This window comes from Gracilinanus agilis, chromosome X (genome assembly GCF_016433145.1).
Source record: "Gracilinanus agilis isolate LMUSP501 chromosome X, AgileGrace, whole genome shotgun sequence".
NCBI classification, from domain to species: domain Eukaryota; kingdom Metazoa; phylum Chordata; class Mammalia; order Didelphimorphia; family Didelphidae; genus Gracilinanus; species Gracilinanus agilis.
The window spans coordinates 66212118-66233605 of NC_058136.1; the positions used below are offsets into that span (position 1 = coordinate 66212118).

General features: G+C 43.3%; 1 protein-coding gene across 1 annotated transcript in view; it reads right to left on the minus strand.

The window, feature by feature from the left end:
• MID2 (midline 2) overlaps positions 1–21488 on the minus strand; it is a 38894-nt gene that overhangs the window by 9354 nt on the left and 8052 nt on the right. The window contains exons 3-4 of the mRNA XM_044682560.1: positions 14260–14387; positions 9766–9909 (exon numbers count right to left, since the gene is read on the minus strand). Coding sequence (XP_044538495.1) covers positions 9766–9909; positions 14260–14387 — 272 coding nt within the window. The remainder of the gene's footprint in view (positions 1–9765; positions 9910–14259; positions 14388–21488) is intronic.

Consider the following 21488-nt stretch of genomic DNA (forward strand, 5'->3'; position numbering starts at 1 on the left):
TATCTAAGTGGTTGAATCAGCATTTCATCCTGGGTCTCGCTAGTTAGATCCCATTTGGAAACCATGGGGCCTGGGCCACATGCAGGAGAAGTAGCCCTGTCTAGGCACCCTGTTCAGAAAATCACAGAGCTTTCAGGGCAGGGAAAGGACCATGGAGGTCCTCAAGCCCAACCTTCCCCATTTCACAGCAGAGAAAACTGAGGTCCGGGAAAACCAGATGCCCTGCCCAACATCATACAACTGGGACTCAAATTCAGATCTTCTGACTTTCTGCTCTGTCATGCTGTATGGATAAAGAACAGGTCGGTTCTGGCCGTGCCAAATTGAGGAGGGCCAACCCCTCTTTGGGATTATAAAGATTATATATCTTCAAGATATATTTTCCTCCCGTTACATCGTCATTCCTACCTGCATGGACAGGTGGGCTCCAGGATCATTATTGTAGGAAAATCCAAGAGTTAGTCCAATGATGATGGCAATATGCCAATTTCCTTACTCCCCACCATAGCTTTCTCTATGGCTGCCCCAGACTGAACCTGAGCCCCATTGAGTGTTGCAGAGCCCAGAAACCCAGAGCCACACAACTAGTGAGAGCCTTTGAGCTTATGGGAAAGCATTTCTCCACCCTAAGACCGTCTAAGCTAGTAGAATAGAACAATAATAACACAGAATCGGACTTTTAGAAAATGCCCATAATTGGAAAAATGTGGAAAAATAAATAAGTGCTTATTGAATTGAATTAGAAAGAAAAGAAAACATGTGCAGCTAAGTTTCAGAGAGCCAGGGACTGATTTTCTACTTGTAATGGGAATTGACCAAGGGAGCCCTTCATCAATTTGATGAGTCTCTACCCATAATCACAGTGCTTGGAGAACCTTGGGGGATGGTTGACAGCTTATTATCCAGAAGAAAAATGCAAAATAGTCCCGCAGTCCTGTGTGGCTCTCTTCCACTTTATTGGTGATGGTGGAAAAGCGAGACAGTGTGCTAAAAAGGCCACCCTTTTTAGACCATTCCAGAAACCCTATCAGAGGTGGCAACTAAACATGAGCTCTAGCTCCTTGGTGAAAGGATGCAGAGAACTCCTTTAACTGACTCCCAGTGACTGGGGCTGCCTCCTAACTCAGGGTGAGGAGGACAGGCTTTGGTCAAAGATGCTGCCCACTCTGTGGTCCGGAAGATCAAGCTGTGGAATAGGCCGTCCCTATTTAATACTTTCTCGCTTTTTCTTTCCTCCAGGGCATTCTTGACCTGAGAACACAGAGTGTGGGGGTGGCTTCTGCTGCCTGTGCTGCCCATCCCCAGTGCCCACGAGAAAATGGCAATTTACGGGAAGAGAAGTACATGGCATCGGTCTATGACTAGAAGCAGTTCTTGACTTTCTTTTGCTTGTCATTGATCAGAGACTAAAGATCCTGAGGATTTATCTAGGCTTCAGGAATATGTCTCATGGGCAATCCTTAGTTCAAGAGTTTCTGAGTCAGATGCAGGTCATCGAAAGGGAGAATTCCTTAATAGCATGCTTCTCAGAGGAGAAGAGGATTTTCAAGTAGAGGATCCTGAGGCCAAAGGATCAAAAGTCCTACTATGGGAGGGTAGCAGATCTAGGCCTTGCCACCCCTCCATAAAAGTGCTGTGAAATGCTTAGACAATGCAAATCTGAGGTAAATGAATGATATCCATTTGGCAGTCCCACAAAGGGCCAAAACCTCCTAGGGGCAGTCTAATGAACTACTGGAATGTTTTAATGCATTGAATACCTTTCTAGAAAGGGACTTTGCTACCCACATACGAAGAAACCTTAAATACGCGCCATTTCTAAGTCGTATTCTAGAGACTTCAGTGAAGTTTTATTCTGGGAGGCCCCCAATGCTGAACCCTGTCATTGTAAGCTCTTAGTCTTAGAGGGGGCTGGGCCTGGAGTATATTTCAGGGGTTTAGAAGTTGATTTCTAATTTCTCTGAAGTACTTAATCCCTTTTTGGGAGGGACCCCATATCTCTGGGGCTCATCCAAGTTTAATTTTTGAGCTAGCCTTCTGTCTCTAGTGTGAGGTGCTACTCACTTCACTCCTACTTCAACTTGTTACTCTCTGGACTGTCTTACCTCCCCCCCAGCTGCCTTGAACCTATGCAAGTACCCATTCCTCCCTGCCACTTTCCAGAGCTGATTTCCCGTTATGCCCAGGTCCTAATCCCTGTTTGGAGAACCCTTTGTTCCTTGGGAGCTCATCTGAGACTAGCCTTTCCACTCTAATGGGGAAAGAGGTCCAAAGCTTGTTTTCCTCCTTATTTGGTGGGGGTGGTGAAGTGTTCTTCAGCCGTCTGCCTTCTTTTGTGTGCTTTCCTGATTGTTTGAGGTCGGGACAAGCTCCTAAGAAGCACCACGGCTATGAAATATCCTTTGTTTGTAGAATATACAGAACGGTGTTTGGCAGGTGAGTGTAACTTTGAGGCCCGAGAAGGCCTGGCCACTCACAAGACACTTCACTTTGTGGGGTGCCTAAAATCTGTGTTGCGTGTGCTTTCCTTGGCTCATGGCTCTCAAGGGGCAATGACGGACTGTGCCTTGTGGACTTTGCTGAGATTCTTTGGTGAAAGGTGCTCAGGGAGACAACGAGGAAGAGGATGATGCTTGGGCCACCTCCGTTCCCTGGAGAACTTCTGAGAATTGGGAATATGGCCTGATGTTTTCAAAAGCACCCCTGTATGATTTATCGGTAAGCCAATATTGAAACAGAGAAGGTATACTGAGAGTTGTCTTTGATTGGTCTGAATTTCTCTGTCTTCCTCCCAGCCCCTCAATCCATCTGATGGGATGACAGGGCTAGAACCATCTCTAGAAGGGGACCTCTCCCATGAAACGCACGTGTATCCTAGCACCCCGCTGAAAAGACACAGGGAATGTCTCCGATTGGTCTCCAGTGAATGGGGTCGTGCCTGATTACTGCTTGCCTGAGATTCAGGAAGTTAGACTTTGGCTGGAAGAACTACCCCTTTGTCTCCTCTTTACCTTTTGTCTTTTTATAGACTTTCTCTCCCTTGGACTTCCCGACTCAAGTGTAGAAAGGGAGGAAAGGGGATTGTCTCCTTATCCCATCCCAATGCTTGCTCAGGCAAACCTAAGACTGAAATTTCTGGGCCTCCAAGTCCTGGATATCTTCTTCTATCCTTCTGCTTCCTCTTCTGGGCATAGATTAGAGAGATGTGAGCTTGAGAATGGGTAGTTCCATCCTGGAGTGGGGTGGGTAGCATACCCTGAACTCAAGAGTCCTTGAGCTGTGAAGTAACTGCCCTCAGCAAGAAGATGGAGAAGAGGGACAATGAAGAATCAGAAGGCCGTGGAAGCTTAAGGACTAAAGCCATACAATAATGGGCCAGGTGATCTAGGCCTTGACAACCTTCTGTGATGCTGCTGTAAGTGGCTCCAATGTAAAGGCTGAGAAAAATCTTTGTTTAGCAGTCCCACAAGGACCTTTTGGGGAGGTAGTTTAATGAGTATAATGGGCTACTTGAATGCTTTTTGTTTCTACTGCATAACTGGGTGCCTTTTGTGACACACATTTTCTGTAATGGGTGAAGTAAATGCCATCCCATACCTGATCTGTACATTGAGTACCTTTGTGGGAAAGGATCCTGCCACCCACCTATGAGCTATACCTAAATTCCATATTTTGGAGACTGCTGTGGAGTTTTTCTCTGGGGTAGGGGAACCGTCATCATCACAGCTAAAGTTTATGTGGCATTTAGTATGTGCCCGGTACTGTGCTACGCACTTTATAATTGTGATCTCACTTAATCCTCCCAACAATACTGGGAGGCTAGATGCTAATGTTTTCTTAATTTTACAAATGAAAAAAGAGGTTAAGTGACTTGCTCAGGGTCACTCGGCTATAGTAAGTGTCTGAGGTCAGATATGAACTAGAGTCTTCCTGATTCCAGGGCCAGCACTCTGATAACTGTACCAGCCAGATGTCACCTAGAGAGAAATTCATTGCCTGGGACTAGACCCTAGGGTAGAACCCAATATGTATGAACCCAGAGTTGTTGGGGGCTCTAGGCTATGAGTGGTTTAGTTAGTTGGATTAGCTAGAAGAAAAAATGCAAAATGGTACCACTTTCTCCATAATCCCCTCTGACTCCTTCAGGGAGGGTAGAAGAAAAGATGGCGAAGTATGCTAAATATCCTACTGGTTTGGAATCATCTGTCAACCCTAAATTCACTGTTGATGTTGTAAATATAAACTCTTTGTTCAACGACAAAGTGACATATTAGAGGATCTGAGCCATATTGATATGGTGTTCTGGCTATAATGAATTCAGAAGACATAAGAAAGCTTTAACTGAGTGGGAGGACAGGTCCCAGGTCCTCCCTCCTTGGAGTGACAAGCAAAGGAATTGTCGGGCCTGATTTCACTGTGTACTCAAAGGTGGCAAGAAACACCATCTCTTGGGATACTTGGGTCACTTCATCTGGCAGTGCTTATAATGAGCAGAAGCAAAAAGGCTACCATGAGGATAATAGCAGCCTACGAGATAGAGGAATTCTCTGAAAATCTCGACAAGACCCTCCAAATCAAGTTAACAGATACCTTGAAACTCAGCAGCATAGATGCAGAAGAAGGGAATAGCAGATGGAAGGAGGGCAAAATAGCCCTGGAAGATAGGATTCGGGATTAAGAAATGGAAGAACTCAGTCAGACGATACTGATTATAGCCAGAAAAAGTCAGGGCTGGAAGCAATACAATTTTTCAAACATGGAGGAACTGATTATCAAGACAGCTGGCAAAAAGGAAATAGAGCAAACAAGTAAAAAAAATCAGAGACATATAGTATTAATACAGTATACTATGTAAAAATTAATATCGCAAATGTATTGATGTTAAATATTTAACATATTAACATGGCATACTATATACAAGAGAGAGAAATCAGGAAGAAACTGAGAACACATGCGCCTTCTTCCTGTCTATGGAATCTTTATGAGAATGACTTATGTAGGTATCAAGGAGAGTGGGAAGCTCTAGACCTATGATTTCATTGGTTTATTTAGAGAGTTCTTAGAAAGGGAAATGTCTCTACCAACATAGGTCATCACCTCCTCTGCACCTTAGGAGTCTTAAAGAGTTGCCCAGAGCACTCAGAGGATAAGTTACTTGGGCAGGGTCACACAGCCTGGACTACACAAAAACAAGACCTGAACTAGGCTCTTCGTGCCTTCAAGGACGGATATATCTATCCACTACATCGTAATGCCTCTATCAAGGATATCATTGTTGAAAAGATGAGAAGGGAACAGGAAGGATTTTGTAGAAGAATCTCTAGAACAATTTTGGGTTTTCAGTCACACAAATGAAAGGTACCAAGAATACAAGATCTGTTTGTTGTTTGATCGTTAAAAAAAACAACAACAATCAAATGATTTAGTGGAGCAAGATGCCACCTTAGAGGCTCTCCTTCAAGAGGATACCTCCCAAACATCTCTTATGGTCATATAAGATTTCTTGATACGTGACAACCATGGCAAAAAACTGTTCAATGATTTTTTTAATTATTTATATCAAGCAAGGCATGAAACAGGGGGATGGATACTCACCAAAGGTGTTTACCACTATCACGGAGGAGATCCTATACAGAATCCAAATAGAAAGGTTCACTACGGATAGTGAGTCCCTTCAAATGCTCCCATTTGCAGATGACATTATGTTAATTGCATCAGTACTCAAAGTATTGTAGACTCTCCTAAATGAGTCCATAATCACTCAAAATGATTCAGCCTAACTATCCACACAGGACAAACCAAGTGGATGGCAAATACCTATTTGGCTAAATTATGAAATGCAGCAGGATGGGTAGCCCACAGAATGAGTTTATCAAGAAATTTAGATACATTGCAGATAGTCAGTGAACTTAGCCAAGACAAAGCTGAGAAAGACAGCAGGGTGAATTGAATTATGGGAAACTCCATAGTAGTTTAAACAATTCTATGTTACTCTTGTACTTCCGAAGCCAACAGTCATGCTATATGGCTACAAACCACAGAATGCCATAATTTCAGTAGAATAAAAATTGTGGGTGATCCAGATAGCAATGGAGAAATGTTTATGGATCTAGCTGGTTTCAGTGTGGTCCCAAAGGGGACTTGCACAAAAGAAGTGGCATAAAATTGACAAAATTTCTCATCCTATTCTTAGAGACAAGATTTATAGCACTTTAAGGCTTGCTAAGCACTTTACCAATATTATCTCATTGAATCCTTACAACAAGCCAGGGAAGTAGGTGTTACTCTGATCCTCATTTTTATAGATGAAGAAACTGATGTAAGTGACTTGTTCAGGGTCACAAAGTTAGAGAGGTAAGATTGAAATTCAGGTCTTCCTGACTCCAGGTCCAGCTCTATCCACTATACCCTCAAGTGTGTGTGTGTGTGTGTGTGTGTGTGTGTGTGTGTGTGTGACAAAAGATCTGCAATTTGGATTGTTTGTCATTTTGATTAGTGATGTCATGGAACAGATAGGTGAAGTGGCGTGCTTATCAGATTTTGAAATGACACAAAGCCTAGAGGCCCAGCTAACACACTGGATGACAGAGGCTGGACTAAAAAAGAATTTAACAGGCTAGAAATTTGGCCCAAATTGAAGATGACATTTAATAGGGGCAAATAGAGTCTTATGCTTCAAAAAAATCAACTTCCTGAATACAGATGGTGAGATGAAGCTAGACATTCCTTTTATAAAAAAGATCTGGGGGGCATGAATGATCTGCAAGCTTAATATAAGCCAACAGTGGGATATGACTACTCAAAGTGTGAATGTGATCTTAGATTGGATTAAGAGAGCCATAGTGTCCAGGATGAGAGAAATGATGATAGCCCTAATGTGCTCTTGCCTAGATTGGGCTTTATCTGGGGTGCTCAGTTCAGTATTAGAAGCCACGTCTTAGGAAGGCCACTGCTAAGCTGGAAAGGGTCCAGAGGAGGCATCTAGGATGTAAAGGGAGGGCCTTAAGACCATGCCATGTCAGAACTGACTGAAGAGAATGAGGATAGTTGACCTGGAGAAGATAATGTAGATGTCTTCAAGCCTGACTACTACTTACTAGCTGTGTCACTGTGGACAAGTCATTTAATCTTTCTATGCCTCAGTTTCCTCATCTGTAAAATAAGGAGGTTGATTTAGGTGATCTCTGAGGTCTCTTCCAGCTCTAAATCTATCATCTGAAGTATCTGAAAGACTCTCATATAGGAGAAGAAGTGAACTTATTGTTTCGACACAGAAAGTAGAATTAGAGGCAAGAGGCGATGGGTGGATGGGGCTTCGGACAAGGTGTCAAGTAGAACTTCTGACCAAGACAACATCTCCCAAAGTAGAATGGGCTGCTATGGAAGGTGGTAGATTCCCTTTCCCTGGAGGTCTTAGAAGACAAGGTGGAGAGTCACTTATTAGGGATGTCAAGGAGGACATTCTTTTTCGAGAAATGGGGTAGACTTAGATAGCTGCTGAGGTTCCCTCTAACTCTGGGAGTCAATTCTTCTGTGAATGGCATAATTGGAAAAGCGGGCTGAGGATATGGTTGAAGATCTAGAGAAGATCACTAGAACATTGGGTAGGAGGATGTAGACAAGGAGCGACTTGTCAAGAGGACGAAAAGGTGTAGATGGGTCTCGATTTACTCCTCTGAAAGGAAGGGCCTACACTGGAGAGATAAAGTCAGCCAGTCTCCCTTTCTCTCTCCAGCCATCTGCCTTTTGGATGATCGCATTATTTGTGAACTCTACCAAAATTTGGGCAGTGCCAAGGTAAGGGGAAGAAACTTCCACCAGTCTACGGGGCCACTTAGTGGTAGCTCTGGGACAAGGTTAGATGCCAGGAGAAAATTGGAGGTGGTGTGAATGACCAGCTTTCAAGAACCACCCTGCAAACAGGCTTTAGGAAGTATTTTCATGTACATACTCCATCATTTAATTCTCACATTAGACAGTTGGGGCAAACCTCACTTGAATCAAAGAAATTAGGTGATTGGACCTAAAGTCACGTAGCTAAGAAGCGGCAGAGTCGGGGCTCAAGTTTTGCCTTCTCTCTGTAAGAAAATTAAGGGAGTTACCTCCCAACTTGGGAGGTCCCTAATCTTTCACCCAATTAGAAATCAGATTAATATTGTATTGTTTCCTTTTAATTAACTGATCTTATTTGATTCGTTGTGTTGAAAGTCTGTCCTCCTCGGTATTCTGGGTCCAGCCCTAAACTGAGGAAGGGGCTTAGTCCCGATTTGTCGGGCAACTGGCACTCGCTGCTTAATAAACTGATATGCCCAGAAGGCCAAACCTTTGTTTCCTTGGTCGTTTCATCTTTCCCTGGTTGCGTGTCCATTAAACCACAGTGGCCACTTTCACAATCAATTCCTAGTATTATAGCAAGCTGTAGGCCAGCATGCTCCTCCTATCTATTTCCTATCTCCAGGCCTTTGTATTGGCTGTGCCTTCCATTTGGAATCCAGTCCCTTCTCCCTGCCACCTCATAGTTTCCTTCTCTTCTTCAAGGCACGGCTTTAGCACTGTACCTTCTACATCGAGCCCTATCCCGTGCCAAGTGCTAGTACCGTCTTTCCCTGTCTTGTGTTTCTTTTTGCATTTATTCTGAACGCACTCACATCTGTACATGTTGTCTCTCCCTTCGGGCTGTGAGCTCCCCGGGAGGAGCATGGGCTTCACTTTCTGTACTTGTAGCCCCATACTCAGCACGATGCCTAGCACACAGTAGGTGCTTAGTGACTGCTTTAGTGCTAGTCTCTAAAGCTTCCTATACAAAGAACCCTTAAAGCAAAAGCAAAAATACCTTTGACCTATTTAAAAGCTGCCTGGTCCCTTCTTGGGGGGTTGCCTGGGCTGAGTGCCTTCAGCTTGATCTGCAGGATTCCCCAAGGTTGGCAGCCCACTGAATGACTCTTGTCTGGGAAACTCCCCTCAACATTGGCCAAGAAGGCAGAAACATAAAGATGGAAACAATGGTGAAAACAATGCTGGTGTCCCATGAGGACTGCCTCTGCATGGAAATTGGATCCACCCCCCTCCCCACAACACACACACTTTAATTCCCCTTTGTTGTTATTTCCAACATCCCTAATTGATGGCTGATGGGTCCTGGCGCCATATTGTTTTAACAAGCTCGAGGTCTGAGCCAGGGACGGACACATTTGGGGCTAAAGCACTGCTTCACATCCTGTGGCCCACTTGTAAACTCCTCCCGATTCACAAGGGGGAGAGGGAAGGGAGGGAGGGAGGGAGGGAGGGAGGAAGAAAAGTGACAGGGGGGAAGGGGTAACTGTCATGTCCACCCATGACAACCAGTGACCGGGAGAAGTAGGGCTTTGCGAAGCATGTTTGACCACAACGATGGAAAGGAAGGGTCCGAGTGAGAAAGCCACACATGCACCCCCAACCCAGAAATGTCCCCCCATGATCTGAGGGGTCACAGGCTGCCTACTTTGGAGACAGGCTCCAAGCTGAGTCCCCGTTAGGGAAGGTGGCAGGACATGGATTGGAGAGGGAGGGCGGGAGCTGAAGGTGCAATGATATACATCAGTGGGAGCCTCCCAGTGCTCAGAGGCGCACTGCTGGGGCCGCCACTGCCTGGGAAACACCGGGCTCAGCGACACAGGACGGTTTGGAAACACTTGCCTCGTGCAGCCCCGGTCAATCTTGAGCAGCTTACTGCTTCCTTACATTTTCTTATCTCTGGCCACAGGCCCCAACCACACCATGACTTACTGATGAAGTTAGCCTGGCCAGTGAATATGGTGTACTGCAGCTCATAGGAACTGATGCTGAATTCATCTTCCGAGAGCCAGTGGACGGTGATAGTGTCATGGGAAGCAGTACAGAGTTCTTCTTGTATAGACGGTGGGTTGGGGGCTGTAGAGAAAGAACAAACAATGAGGGCAGGGGGAGGGGGCTCTGAGCTTGGGGTCGTTATGGTAGTTCTTCCCGCTGCCTTTGCTAACGTATGGCCCAGCGCTCAAGCTGGAAGGGAACTCGGGGGCCCAGCTAGCCCAATCCCCTTATTTTACAGAGCAGGAAACTGAAGGCCAGTGACTTGCCCAAGGTCACACATAGGATCCTAGATCTAGAACTAGAAGGACCCTCAGTGGCCACCAAGTCCAACCCTTTCATTTTTTTTAAAAAAATTTTTTAAACCCTTAACTTCTGTGTATTGGCTCCTTGGTGGAAGAGTGGTAAGGGTGGGCCATGGGGGTCAAGTGACTCGCCCAGGGTCACACAGCTGGGAAGTGTCTGAGGCCGGATTGGAACCCAGGACCTCCCGTCTCTAGGTCTGACTGTCAATCCACTGAGCTCCCCAGCTGCCCCCCAACCCTTTCATTTTAAAAAGGAGGAAACTGAGGCCCAAGGAGGCTAAGTAATTTGCTCAATTTCATACATGTAGTGAATGGGAGACCTGGGATTTGAACTCAGATCCTTTAACTCCAGAGCCAACGCTCTTTCTTCAGTGCCATTCAGGCTTTCATCTTCTTAATGAATATGTTTTCTTTATGGAGAATGCTTAGGGCGCATCTACCTGTACAACTTGAAACTGAAAAATGAGACTTCAATCTACCTCTCTCCCTCTTCTCCACCTCCCCCCAAAAGTTTTGCTCCCACTGCCTGGCAATTTCAGGCAAAAGTGTCTTTGGGCCCCGAATGAATGGACTGTCTCAGATGCCTCCTCTACACGAGGAGGTCTGACGGACACAGATACTGGAGGAAAGAAAACAGCCGAGATTTTTCCCTATTTGAGAAGAAAGCTTTGTTTTGCCTTTCTCTCAAAATCACAGTCCACACTTGGGATTTCACTGGCCTCTGGGCCTCCTAGTGAGGAAATGTCCTCTACCAGTGCAAATTAACACCTGCCCGGCAACGAGTCTTCTTACAGTTGTTTGAGTTCTTTGAGAGGCTGAGACTTGCCCAGGGTCACACGGATAGTATGTCAGAAGCAGGACTCGAATTCAGATCTTCCTGACTCTAAGATCAGCCCTCATTCCACTGGTTTCCCTTACTGGCATTACCTCAAACCTAAATGAATAAATATAAACCCAGGGAGAATTCTTGATCTTCCCATTACCTGCCTTCCCTGCAACTCTGCAGGGAGATGTCATAGGCACCGTCTAGTGTAGGCACCCCTTTGTTTTCTACAATCATCTGCCACCCAGCTCCTAATTTCTCCCTGAAACTCAATTTCCTCCAAACTAGCTTTGACTAAAACATTTGAGCCTTTTCGGGGGCTCTCCTCTAAAACTCCTGACTCTATCTTTCTCATTTCATCCTTCTCATTTTAAAAAACGGTTTTGCCAGTGGAAATGTGCGTAGGCTATGGGGGGGGGGTGGAAAGGGGAAAGTAAAAACATGTAACCATGGGAAATTTTTCTAAAAAAATAAAATATTTAAAATTTAAAAATAAATAAATAAAAATCAAGTATTAAAAAAAACCCTGTTTTGAACCATTCAGTAGTTCTGCCCATTTCCCTTGTTTTCCAAGCAAACAGCCCACTGTCCCCTCCAATTTCTCCCCATAATGCAGAGAAGGCACATCATTTGCAGTTATAGAGTACCCATGAGCATCCTCAGGGATGAAATTGACATGAGTGAATTTCCTAGATGAAGAGAGCTTCTTGCCCTTTCAGCTATATGACTGTTCTTGATTCATTTGGCCATTTTTAATTAAAATCTACAAAATTGTACTCTTTCTCAGAGAGAGCACAATGAATATCATTTAACCTTTTCTTGATGACTCAGGGCTGTCCTAATTAGCCTTAATTATTACACTGGGCTGTAATACAGTGAGATTCCCTATCTAGGCTACTGAGGTACTAGTTGGGTCTCTGACCTAACACTGAATAGCCCTGGACTGGTTGTTCTTTTTGAGTTTGGGGGGCTTTTTCTTTTTTTTTTTATAAAACCCTTAATTTCTGTGTATTGGCTCCTTGGTGGAAGAGTGGTAAGGGTGGGCCATGGGGGTCAAGTGACTTGCCCAGGGTCACCCAGCTGGGAAGTGTCTGAGGCCAGATTTGAACCTAGGACCTCCTGTCTCTAGGCCTGACTCTCCATCCACTGAGCTACCCAGCTGCCCCATGGGCTTTTTCTTTTTAAGATCCTTGCTCTCTGTCTTGGAATTGATACTGTGTGCTGGTTTTAAGGCAGAAGAGCGGTAAGGACTAGGCATTTGGGGTTAGGTGATTTGCCCAGGGTAAGAAGTATCTGAGGCCAGATTTGAACCCAGGACGTTCCAACTCCAGGCCTGGCTCTCAAATCCACTGAGCCACCTAGCTGACCCCTTCCATTTTTTAAACCTTTACCTTCTGTCTCAGAATTAATACAAGACAGAAGAGTGGTAAGGGCTAGGCAATGGGAGTTAAGTGGCTTGCCCAGGGTCATACCACTAGAAAGTATCTGAGGTCAGACTGGAACCCAGGACCTCCCATCTCCAGGCCTGGTTCTCAATCCCCTGAAGCACCTGGCCACCCGGGGCTTCTTTCGATATTTCTAAATTTCCTCCTTTGTTGTGTCCATCATTTGTCACTTCTCACTTCTCATAGATGGCCTTTGAAAGCTTCCCTTCTAATTTGCCATTTTAGGCCATGGACTAGACAACCATATAACTAAGCTTCTTAGAACTGGAAGCGACACATGAGTAAAGAGACCCTGAATGAAGGCCGAGTGAAGAGAGCTCATTGACGTTGGTCAAATAAAGCACGTGGGCTCTGCGACATGGATTTTGGCTGCTAAGAAGCCACGTGGAGCCCCTATTTCTCACTGGCATCTTGGGCTCTTAGCTACATTCTGAATGCCTCAAGTCACCAGAAGCCCAATTTCTACATAAGTATTACTTCCGTACTTGCATTTACTTTATCATTGCTTTAGCCTCATCCAAACGCCTCATCCCAACCCCACGTGGTCCAGAGGAAATGGAATTGGAGTTAGAGTCAAGGGACCTCCCACTTAGTACCTGTGTGACCCTGGTCAAGTCAGTTACTTTTCCAGACCTCAACTTTGTTATCTGTAGGATGAAGGTATTGGACTCGATGGCCTTCAAAATCTCATCCAGCTCTCAATCTTTGATCCTCTCATCCTCTGAGTCTAGGGACCAGGGCTCTTGGTCTAATTATGTTCAAAGTCTAATAGAGTTGTCTTCACAGGCAAGCCTTTAATTAAGCTATCATTATGAAAACAGCAGAATGTCACTGCTAGCCGGGTAAGAAGACACCCAGCTGGTATTTTTCCTTCCAGAGAAAGGAGACTAAAAATATTTGGCAAGCATAGGCTACGCGATCTAAGGCTAGAAGAGATTTTCGAGGCCAACTAGTCTAACCCTCTCATTTTACAGAGGGGGAAACTGAGGCCCATCAAGCTGAAGTGACTTGTCCAAGGTCATATATAGGATGCTAAATCTAGAGTTAGAAGGGACCTCAGGAGCCGTCTAGTCCAATTAGGGTGCCCTTCAACTTAATCTGGGATACAAAACCTAAATTAATTATCTTAACAGCATTTTCTAAATCTATTACAATTGCTTTATGCCCCATAACCCTTCCACCCTCTCTTCCTATTAAGATTCTATCCTCTTCCCAACTTTGGATGATCCAAAGGAAAACACAATCTCATTACAGTTCAGAATTTTACTGCTTGCTCAACAAGGTTGTCTCCTCCATTACAATGTGAACCAAGATTGTTTTTAACCTTCCCTTGTATCCCTGCCATTAGCAGAGTGCCCGACACATTGTGAGTGTTAAACTCAAGTTTGATGATTTGATTGGAGATGTTCTAAGCCATGTTGGCAAACCTATGGCATGCGTGCCAGAGGGGGCTGCTCCCTTCCCCCTCTCCACTAAGCCTGAGGACATTTCTCATATCGCCTGCCCCTCTGGCCAACAGCCCAATGGAAATGCTTCTTCCCTCTCCTGTGTGGGGTAAGGGGGTGGGCTCACATGCAGCATGAGGGTACAATTTGGACACTTGATCTCTAAAAGGTTCACCATCACTGTTCTAAGCTGACAGCGTTCCAGGCATCTTTCTCTTCTACTCAGACGAAACCCAATTTAACTTTGTAAAGTTTTTAAACCCAATTTATCTTCAGGAACAATTCAGGCACTAAAAAAGTAGGGCAGAGCAGATTTTTGTCCACATTAAACATTACCTCCTCCCACCCTTAATTCAAAGGAAAACAACCCTTAAAAGACAAGAGGAAAATAGGAAATAAAAACAATATTTCCATACCTGTTAAGTAATCTAGCCCCTCCAGCAGTTTCTTTTCTCTGGAAAAATCTAAAGCAAAGTTTTCAAAAGCATCATTAAAATTGATGTCTGGGATGAGAACTTGAGAGGATGCAGTTGCCATAGCAACCCTGAAAGAGAGGAAAGTATATCAACATACATCAGAAGGGGTTTGCGACTTTCATCTATTTGACTTTTCATTTAGCAAGGTAGGAAAAAAGGCAATAACAAAACCCTCTTAGCTAGATGTTCTGCCTGCTTAACACATCATAACCCTTAAGACAAATGATTTTCTTGAGGTAGCCCAACAATTTTTGTTTTAATTAGCAGAGGTCAATTAGGGCACACACCACATTTCCTCTTATATTGTCATCAAGGGATGACATCCTGTAAGAGAGGTTGGAGAGAGGACACGCGTTTGAGAGGGGGGTTGGACCAAATAGGGTGAAGACCGTCCCAGCTCTGAGATTCTCTGGCTCATCTATACCCTTCCCCCAAGCTTCATTTCTAAGAAGCAAATAGATTCTTTTCTTCCTCCTCCTCCTCCTCCTCCTCTTCCTCCTCCTCCCCTTTCCTAATTTGTCAGGTTGCCATTGTCAACAGAGCCAGTCCAGTGAAACCACGGAAGGATTGATAAGAGCAACCATAGCGATTCTATAAAAAAAGAAATCCACCATAGCCTAGCTCAGCAAGTAAAAGCCTCGCCTGAGATAGCAGCTTACGTTTCTCTCCTGCTTTTAAGTTAATGCCTAAAGCACCTTTCTCACAAGAATTCTAATAAGCAAAGTGAAACAAATGTTGTCCCTCTTTTCCAGGTGAGGAAAAAGGCTCAGAGAGTTTAAGGGACTTGTCTAACGTAACACAGAAAGTCAACATGCAAGCCAGTTGTCAAAGGTCTCCTGACTCCAAGCCAAGGGCCCTTTTTACTACTGGCTTCTCATTACGTCAATAATCTAGTTCATACTGGGCTCTACCTTTTCTGTTCTAGAGCACGCAGTTTGCATCTCATGGAGAGATTCGATTTCGAAGTTCGGAAAAGAGGAAAGGAATGTTGGGAGTCACCAGATATGTTCTTTCCCCTACCATTTGGGGAGAGCAGATTGTGAAGTGTTCAGGGGAAGGCTAGACAGGATCCCATAGTTAAAACTTGAACAGGTCTAGGAAGGATGGAAAACTCTGATGAAGGAAATTTGGAAGACTAAAGAGAAACAAATCCAACAAGGAGGGAAAAAATGTTGCCTAAGGAGATGGATATAGGGGCAGCTAGGTGGCTCTTTGGATAGAGCCAGGCCTGGAGATGGGAGGTTCTGGGTTCAAGTCTGGTCTCGGATACTTCCTAGCTGTATGACCATGGGCAGGTCACTTAATCTCTGTTTGTCTCAGTTTCCTGACTCTAGGTCTGGTGCTTTAATCGCCACAGTACCAACGAGCTGCCCCTAGGATACTACCATCGTTAATCTCATCACTGCCAAGCCACCATTGTTATTATAACAATATTGTCAATACAAGGACAACTAGGTGGCTCTGCAAGTGGATAGAGTGCCAGGTCTGGAGTCAGGAAGACTCATCTTCCTGAGTTTCAATCTGGCTTCAGACACTTACTAACTGTGTGACTCTGGACAAGTCACTTCACCTTGTATGCCTCAGTTTCTTTATCTATAAAATGAGCTGGAGAAGGAAATGGCAAACCGCTACAGTATCTCTGCCAAGAAAATTCCTAATGGGGTCATGGAGTCATGGATGTGACTGAAAGGACTAAATAACAACAAAAGGTCATCAGCATCATCAGTATCACATTACTACCAACATCACCATCACACTACCATCAGCAGCACCATCTCCTTACCACCACCACGATATCATCCCCACCTTCAGTCCCATCATCTTGCAGACATTGCCACCTTACCATCATCTACGTCGCCGTCTCTACAATCAGAAGCATCACTGATCTCTTACTGCCACATTTCTATAATCTGTGTCAACGCTCTTCTGATGTTACCGCACCCATCACTCTCCTAATTTCAGCTTCCCATAAACTTGAAAATATAAATTACTTGGGAAAGGACTCCCTGTTTGGTTAAAAAAAAAAGGCTGGGAAAACTAGAAAGCAGTCTGGCAGAAATAATCAAACAATGGGTTAGAGTTCCATTGTTTCTGATCCTCTCTCATCTAGTCTGTCTCGTTGATCTAATTTTGTATTTTTTAACCACTACCAAATGGTTTTGATGACTGCCACTTTATAATAGAGTTTGGAAAAAGTCTGGAAGTGCTAATGTCTCTTCATCCCTCTTGTTTCTCCAATTGAATATTTTATTACTATTATTATAGAGTTCCATAAAGTATTCCTTTGATGGTTAGCATAGCATTAAAATTGTAAATTGCCTTTAGTAGGACTATCATTTTTATTATATCGGCATGCCCCAGCTATGTACACTGAATGTTGCTCCAAGCCACTTAAGCTGTTTATGGAACACTTTGGAATGGAATCGCAACAATTATTGAGTGTGCTTTGGTAAACTGACTCCCAAAATATTTTATTTAATTTTTTAAAAAACCCTCACCTTCTGTCTTTGAATAGATACTAAGTATCAGTTCCAAGGAAGAAGAGAGGTAAGGGCTAGGCAACTGGGGTTAAGTGACTTGCCCAGAGTCATATAGCTGGGAAGTATCTGATGTAAAATTTGAACCCAGGTCTTCCCGACTCCAGGCCTAGGGCTCTATCCACTAGGCCACCTAACTGTCCCACTCCCCAAATATTTTGTACTTACCATTCTATTGTTACTTCTTAAATTTTGTTATTACTATATAGAAATACTACTGATTTTTATGGGTTTATTTTGTAACTTGCAACTTTGCTGAAGTGATTATCTCAAAGTATATTTCCTGATTTTCTATCTAGGCCAACTGGTCATCAGCAAATAATGATCATCGTATAGTTTTCCTTTTCTTTATACCTTTAAATTCTTTCTGATGGAATGCCTAGAATGAAATGAAATAGAAGTAGGGAGAGTAGCCATCTTTGCTCTATGATTATATTTATTGGGAAACTTCCTAGTATGCTGTCATTGTATATTATGCTTGATTTTTGGCTTTAGAGACTTTTTATGTTGTTAAAAAAAAGATCCCTCTATGCCCATATGTTGTTGGGGTTTTTTTTAGCATAAACTGAGTGCTGTATTTTGAAAAGGCTTTCTTCTGCATCTAGTGAGATAATCATAGTTTTGAATGTTTTTGTTTTTAAGATGATTAATTATATTGTTTTCTCAATGCTGAACTATCCTTGCATTCCTGGTATAAATCCAACTTGGTGATAATGAATTATTCCTTGGCTCTCACTCATTTCTCAAACCCTTGCAATCTGGCTTCCAATCTCATCAATCAATAAAAGCTGTTCTTTTCAAGGTTATCAATGATTCTGTAATTGCTAAATCCAACGGCCTTTTCTCAGTCCTTATTCTTTCGGTCCTCTCTTCAGCATTTGACATTGTCGTCTACTCTCTCCTCCTGGATAGTCTCACCATGGCTTTTCACGACACTGCTGTCTCTCTTCTTCTGCCTGTCTGGTCACTATTTATCAGTTTTCTTTGTGAGTATACCACAAGGTTCTGCCTAGCATCCCTTTTCTTTCTGCACACCATTTCTCTCAGTGATCTTATCAGCTCTCTTGAATTCAATTACCATCCCTCTACAGAAAACTATATAGGTATGTATCTATCTATCCATCCATCTGTCCATACATCTATCTATGTATCTGTCTGTCTATCTATCCATCTATCTATCCATCCATCTATCCATCTGTCCATCCATCTATCTATGTATCTGTGTATGTATGTATGTATCCATCCATCTATCTATCTGTATATCTGTGTATCTATCCATCTGTCCATCCAATCTATCTATCTATGTATCTGTCTGTCTGTCTATCTATCTATCCATCTGTCCATCCATCTATCTATGTATCTGTGTATGTATGTATGTATCCATCCATCTATGTATCTGTATATCTGTGTATCTATCCATCTGTCCATTCATCTATCTATCTGTCTATCTATCCATCCATCCATCTATCCATCATCTGTCCATCCATCCATCTATCTATGTATCTGTGTATGTATGTATGTATGTATGTATGTATCTATCTATCTATCTATCCATCCATCCATCCATCTATCTGTGTATCTGTGTATCTATCCATCTGTCCATCCATCTATCTATGTATGTATCTATGTATGTATGTATGTCTCTATCTATCTATCCATCTGTCCATCCATCCATTTACACATCTAGCCCCAGTCTTTCTACTTTGGTATCATAACTAGCTACCGAATATCTCAAATTGGATGCCCCATAAAATATCTGAAATTCAACATTTCCGAAATAGAACTCATCTTTTCTCCCAAACACACTCTTAATAAGAACTTGCCTTTTCCTGTCAAGGGCATCATCATCCTTACGGTTACCAAGGTTCAAAACCTCAGTGCCATATTCAACTCCTCATTCTCATTCACCCTGTTTATCTAATCAGCTGCCAAATCTTTTTGATTCTCTCTCTACTACATCTCTTATTCCCATTCTCTTTTCTCCATTCACATGGGACACCACCCAAGTTCAAGCCTGTATCATCAAATACTAGTAATATCGTGATAGTCTCTTAATTGTTCTACCTGCTTTTAGTTTCTCTATTCTCCAATCCCTCCTCTGTATAGCTGCCAAATTGATATTTGGAAAGTCCAAGGCTGACCATGTCACTCCTACTTAATTTTCACAGGCTCCCTACTGCCTCTATGATAAAATACAGACTTCTAGGGGCAGCTGGGTATTTCAGTGGATTGAGAGCCGGGCCTAGAGACGGGAAGTCCTGGGTTCAAATCTGGCCTCAGACACTTCCCAGCTGGGTGACCCTGGGCAAGTCACTTGACCCCCATGGCCTAGGCCTTACCCTTCTTCTGCCTTGGAGCCAATGCGCAGTATTAACTCCAAGATGGAAGATAAGGGTTTAAAAAAATACAGACTTCTTCATCTGGCAGTTAAAGCCAATGAAGCAAACATTTATTAAACTCCTACTGTTTATCAGCCATGGCCCTGATCTTTGGAGATAAAAAGACAAAAGCAAATACTGTCACTGTCCTCGAGAAACTGACTTTCTAGTGGGGAGACAACATGTATACATACAAAAATACATACAAGGTAGAAATAAGGCAACCTCAGATGGGAAGGCTAGGGGAACCAGCCAAGGTTTCATGAGAAGGTGGTCCTTGAGCTAAGTACTAAAGGAAACCAAGGATTCAAAGAAATGAACTGAGGCAAGAGACTATCTCAGGAATTGGGGGTAGCTTGTACAAAGGCACGGGTATGGTATACTGTACATGAGGAAATAGCAAGAAGGTAAGTATGGCTAGACCAGTGATGGCAAACCTTTTAGGTTTAGGCAAGTGATGTGAGAAATGTTTTTAGGTGCCTATGGAGAGGGGGAGGGGAGCAGCCCAGCCTCATGTCCCTCCGGCTTTCTAGGGATGAACTCTGGTGAACTTTGTGCTGGAGCGATGGCGCATGTGCCCACAGAGATGGCTCTGAGTGGCCCCTCTAGCACACGTGCCATAGATTCACCAACACAGGGTTAGACAATAGGATACATCGTGGGGAATGATGTGTTAAAAGGTTAAATAGATAGGAAGAAGCTAATTTTTTTAAGAGAGTTAAATGCCAAAATTGAAGATAGAAGGACCTGGTGTACTATGGTCCATGGGGTCACAAAGAATCGAACGTAATTGAATGACTGAACAACAACTGAATAGCAACAACTGAACAAATGTGAAAAGAGGTGTTTGGATTTGATCCTAGTGGTAAAAGTGAGTCACTGGAGTTTCCTGAGTATGCATATGTGTGTGTATGGGTCATGGTAAAGGCTAGGCTTCCAGAATATTAATTCAGCATTTATGTGGAAGATGGACTGGGGAGAATTTTGAGGTAGGTAATCCAAATATAAGGCTACTGTGACAGACCAGACAGGAGATAAGGGCCTTTATTAGGCAGCCGGCTGTGTGACTGGAGAGAAGGGGATGTAGGGATGAGATATTATTGAAAGAGAAATGACGAGATTTGGCAACATTTCAGATATGTTGGATAAGTTCAGACAATGAGGAGTGAAGGAGGATAAGGTAAAAAAAACTAGAATAGAGAGATGGTAAAGCCCCTGGCAGAAATAAGGAAGTTTAGATGAGGAATAGGTTCAGTGGCTAGATAACGGGCAAGTTTGTTCTCAGTATGTTGATTTTGAGATGCCTTTGGTACATCCAATCCGAAACGTTCCAGGTGATAATATAGGACCGAAGCCTAAGAGATTGACGAGTTCAAATTCTTCCTCAGATCATTACTAGATGTGTGACCCTGGGCAAGTCACTTTACCTCTGCCTGCCTCCATATTTCCTGATGTGTAAAATGTGGATAATAACAGTACCTACCTTCCAGGGTTATTGGGGTTTCGTTTCGTTTCATTTTGTTTTAAAACCCTTACCTTCTGGGGGTTTGGGGGAGAGAGAAAGAACATGAAATATGTAACCAGGAGAAAGTATTCAAAATAAAAATAAAAATAAATAAATAAAAATAAATGAAACCCTCACCTTCCGTCTTGGAGTCAATACTGTGTATTGGCTCCAAGGCAGAAGAGTGGTAAGGGCTAGGCGATGGGGATCAAGTGACTTGCCCAGGGTCACACAGCTAGGAAGTGTCTGAGGCCAGATTTGAACCCAGGACGTCCCATCTCTAGGCTTCCAGGGTTATTGTGAGAATCAAAAGAGATGGTAATTGTCAAGCATTTAGCACAGTGCCTGGCACACAGTATATGCTATATACATGTTGGCTATTATTATTATTATTATTATTAATAATATATGTGTGTGCATATATGCATATACATGTAATATGTATACATGTACATGTGTGACCTCCATAGAGACAGTGATTAAACCAATGGGATTTGATGAAGTTACCAAGTGAGAAAAGAAAAGAGGGCCTAGGCCAGAGCCTTAGGGCATACGCCTATTATGAATCAGCAAAGGATACTGAGGAAGAGGAGACAAGCAAGAGCAGAACCAAGAAGGCAGTGCCATAAAACTCAGACAAGAGAGAATATTGAAAACAAGAGGGCTATCAACAATGTTCAATGCTGTAGAGAGGTCCCAAAGGATGAGGATTGAGGAGAAGCCATTAGATTAGACAATTAGGTAACTAGA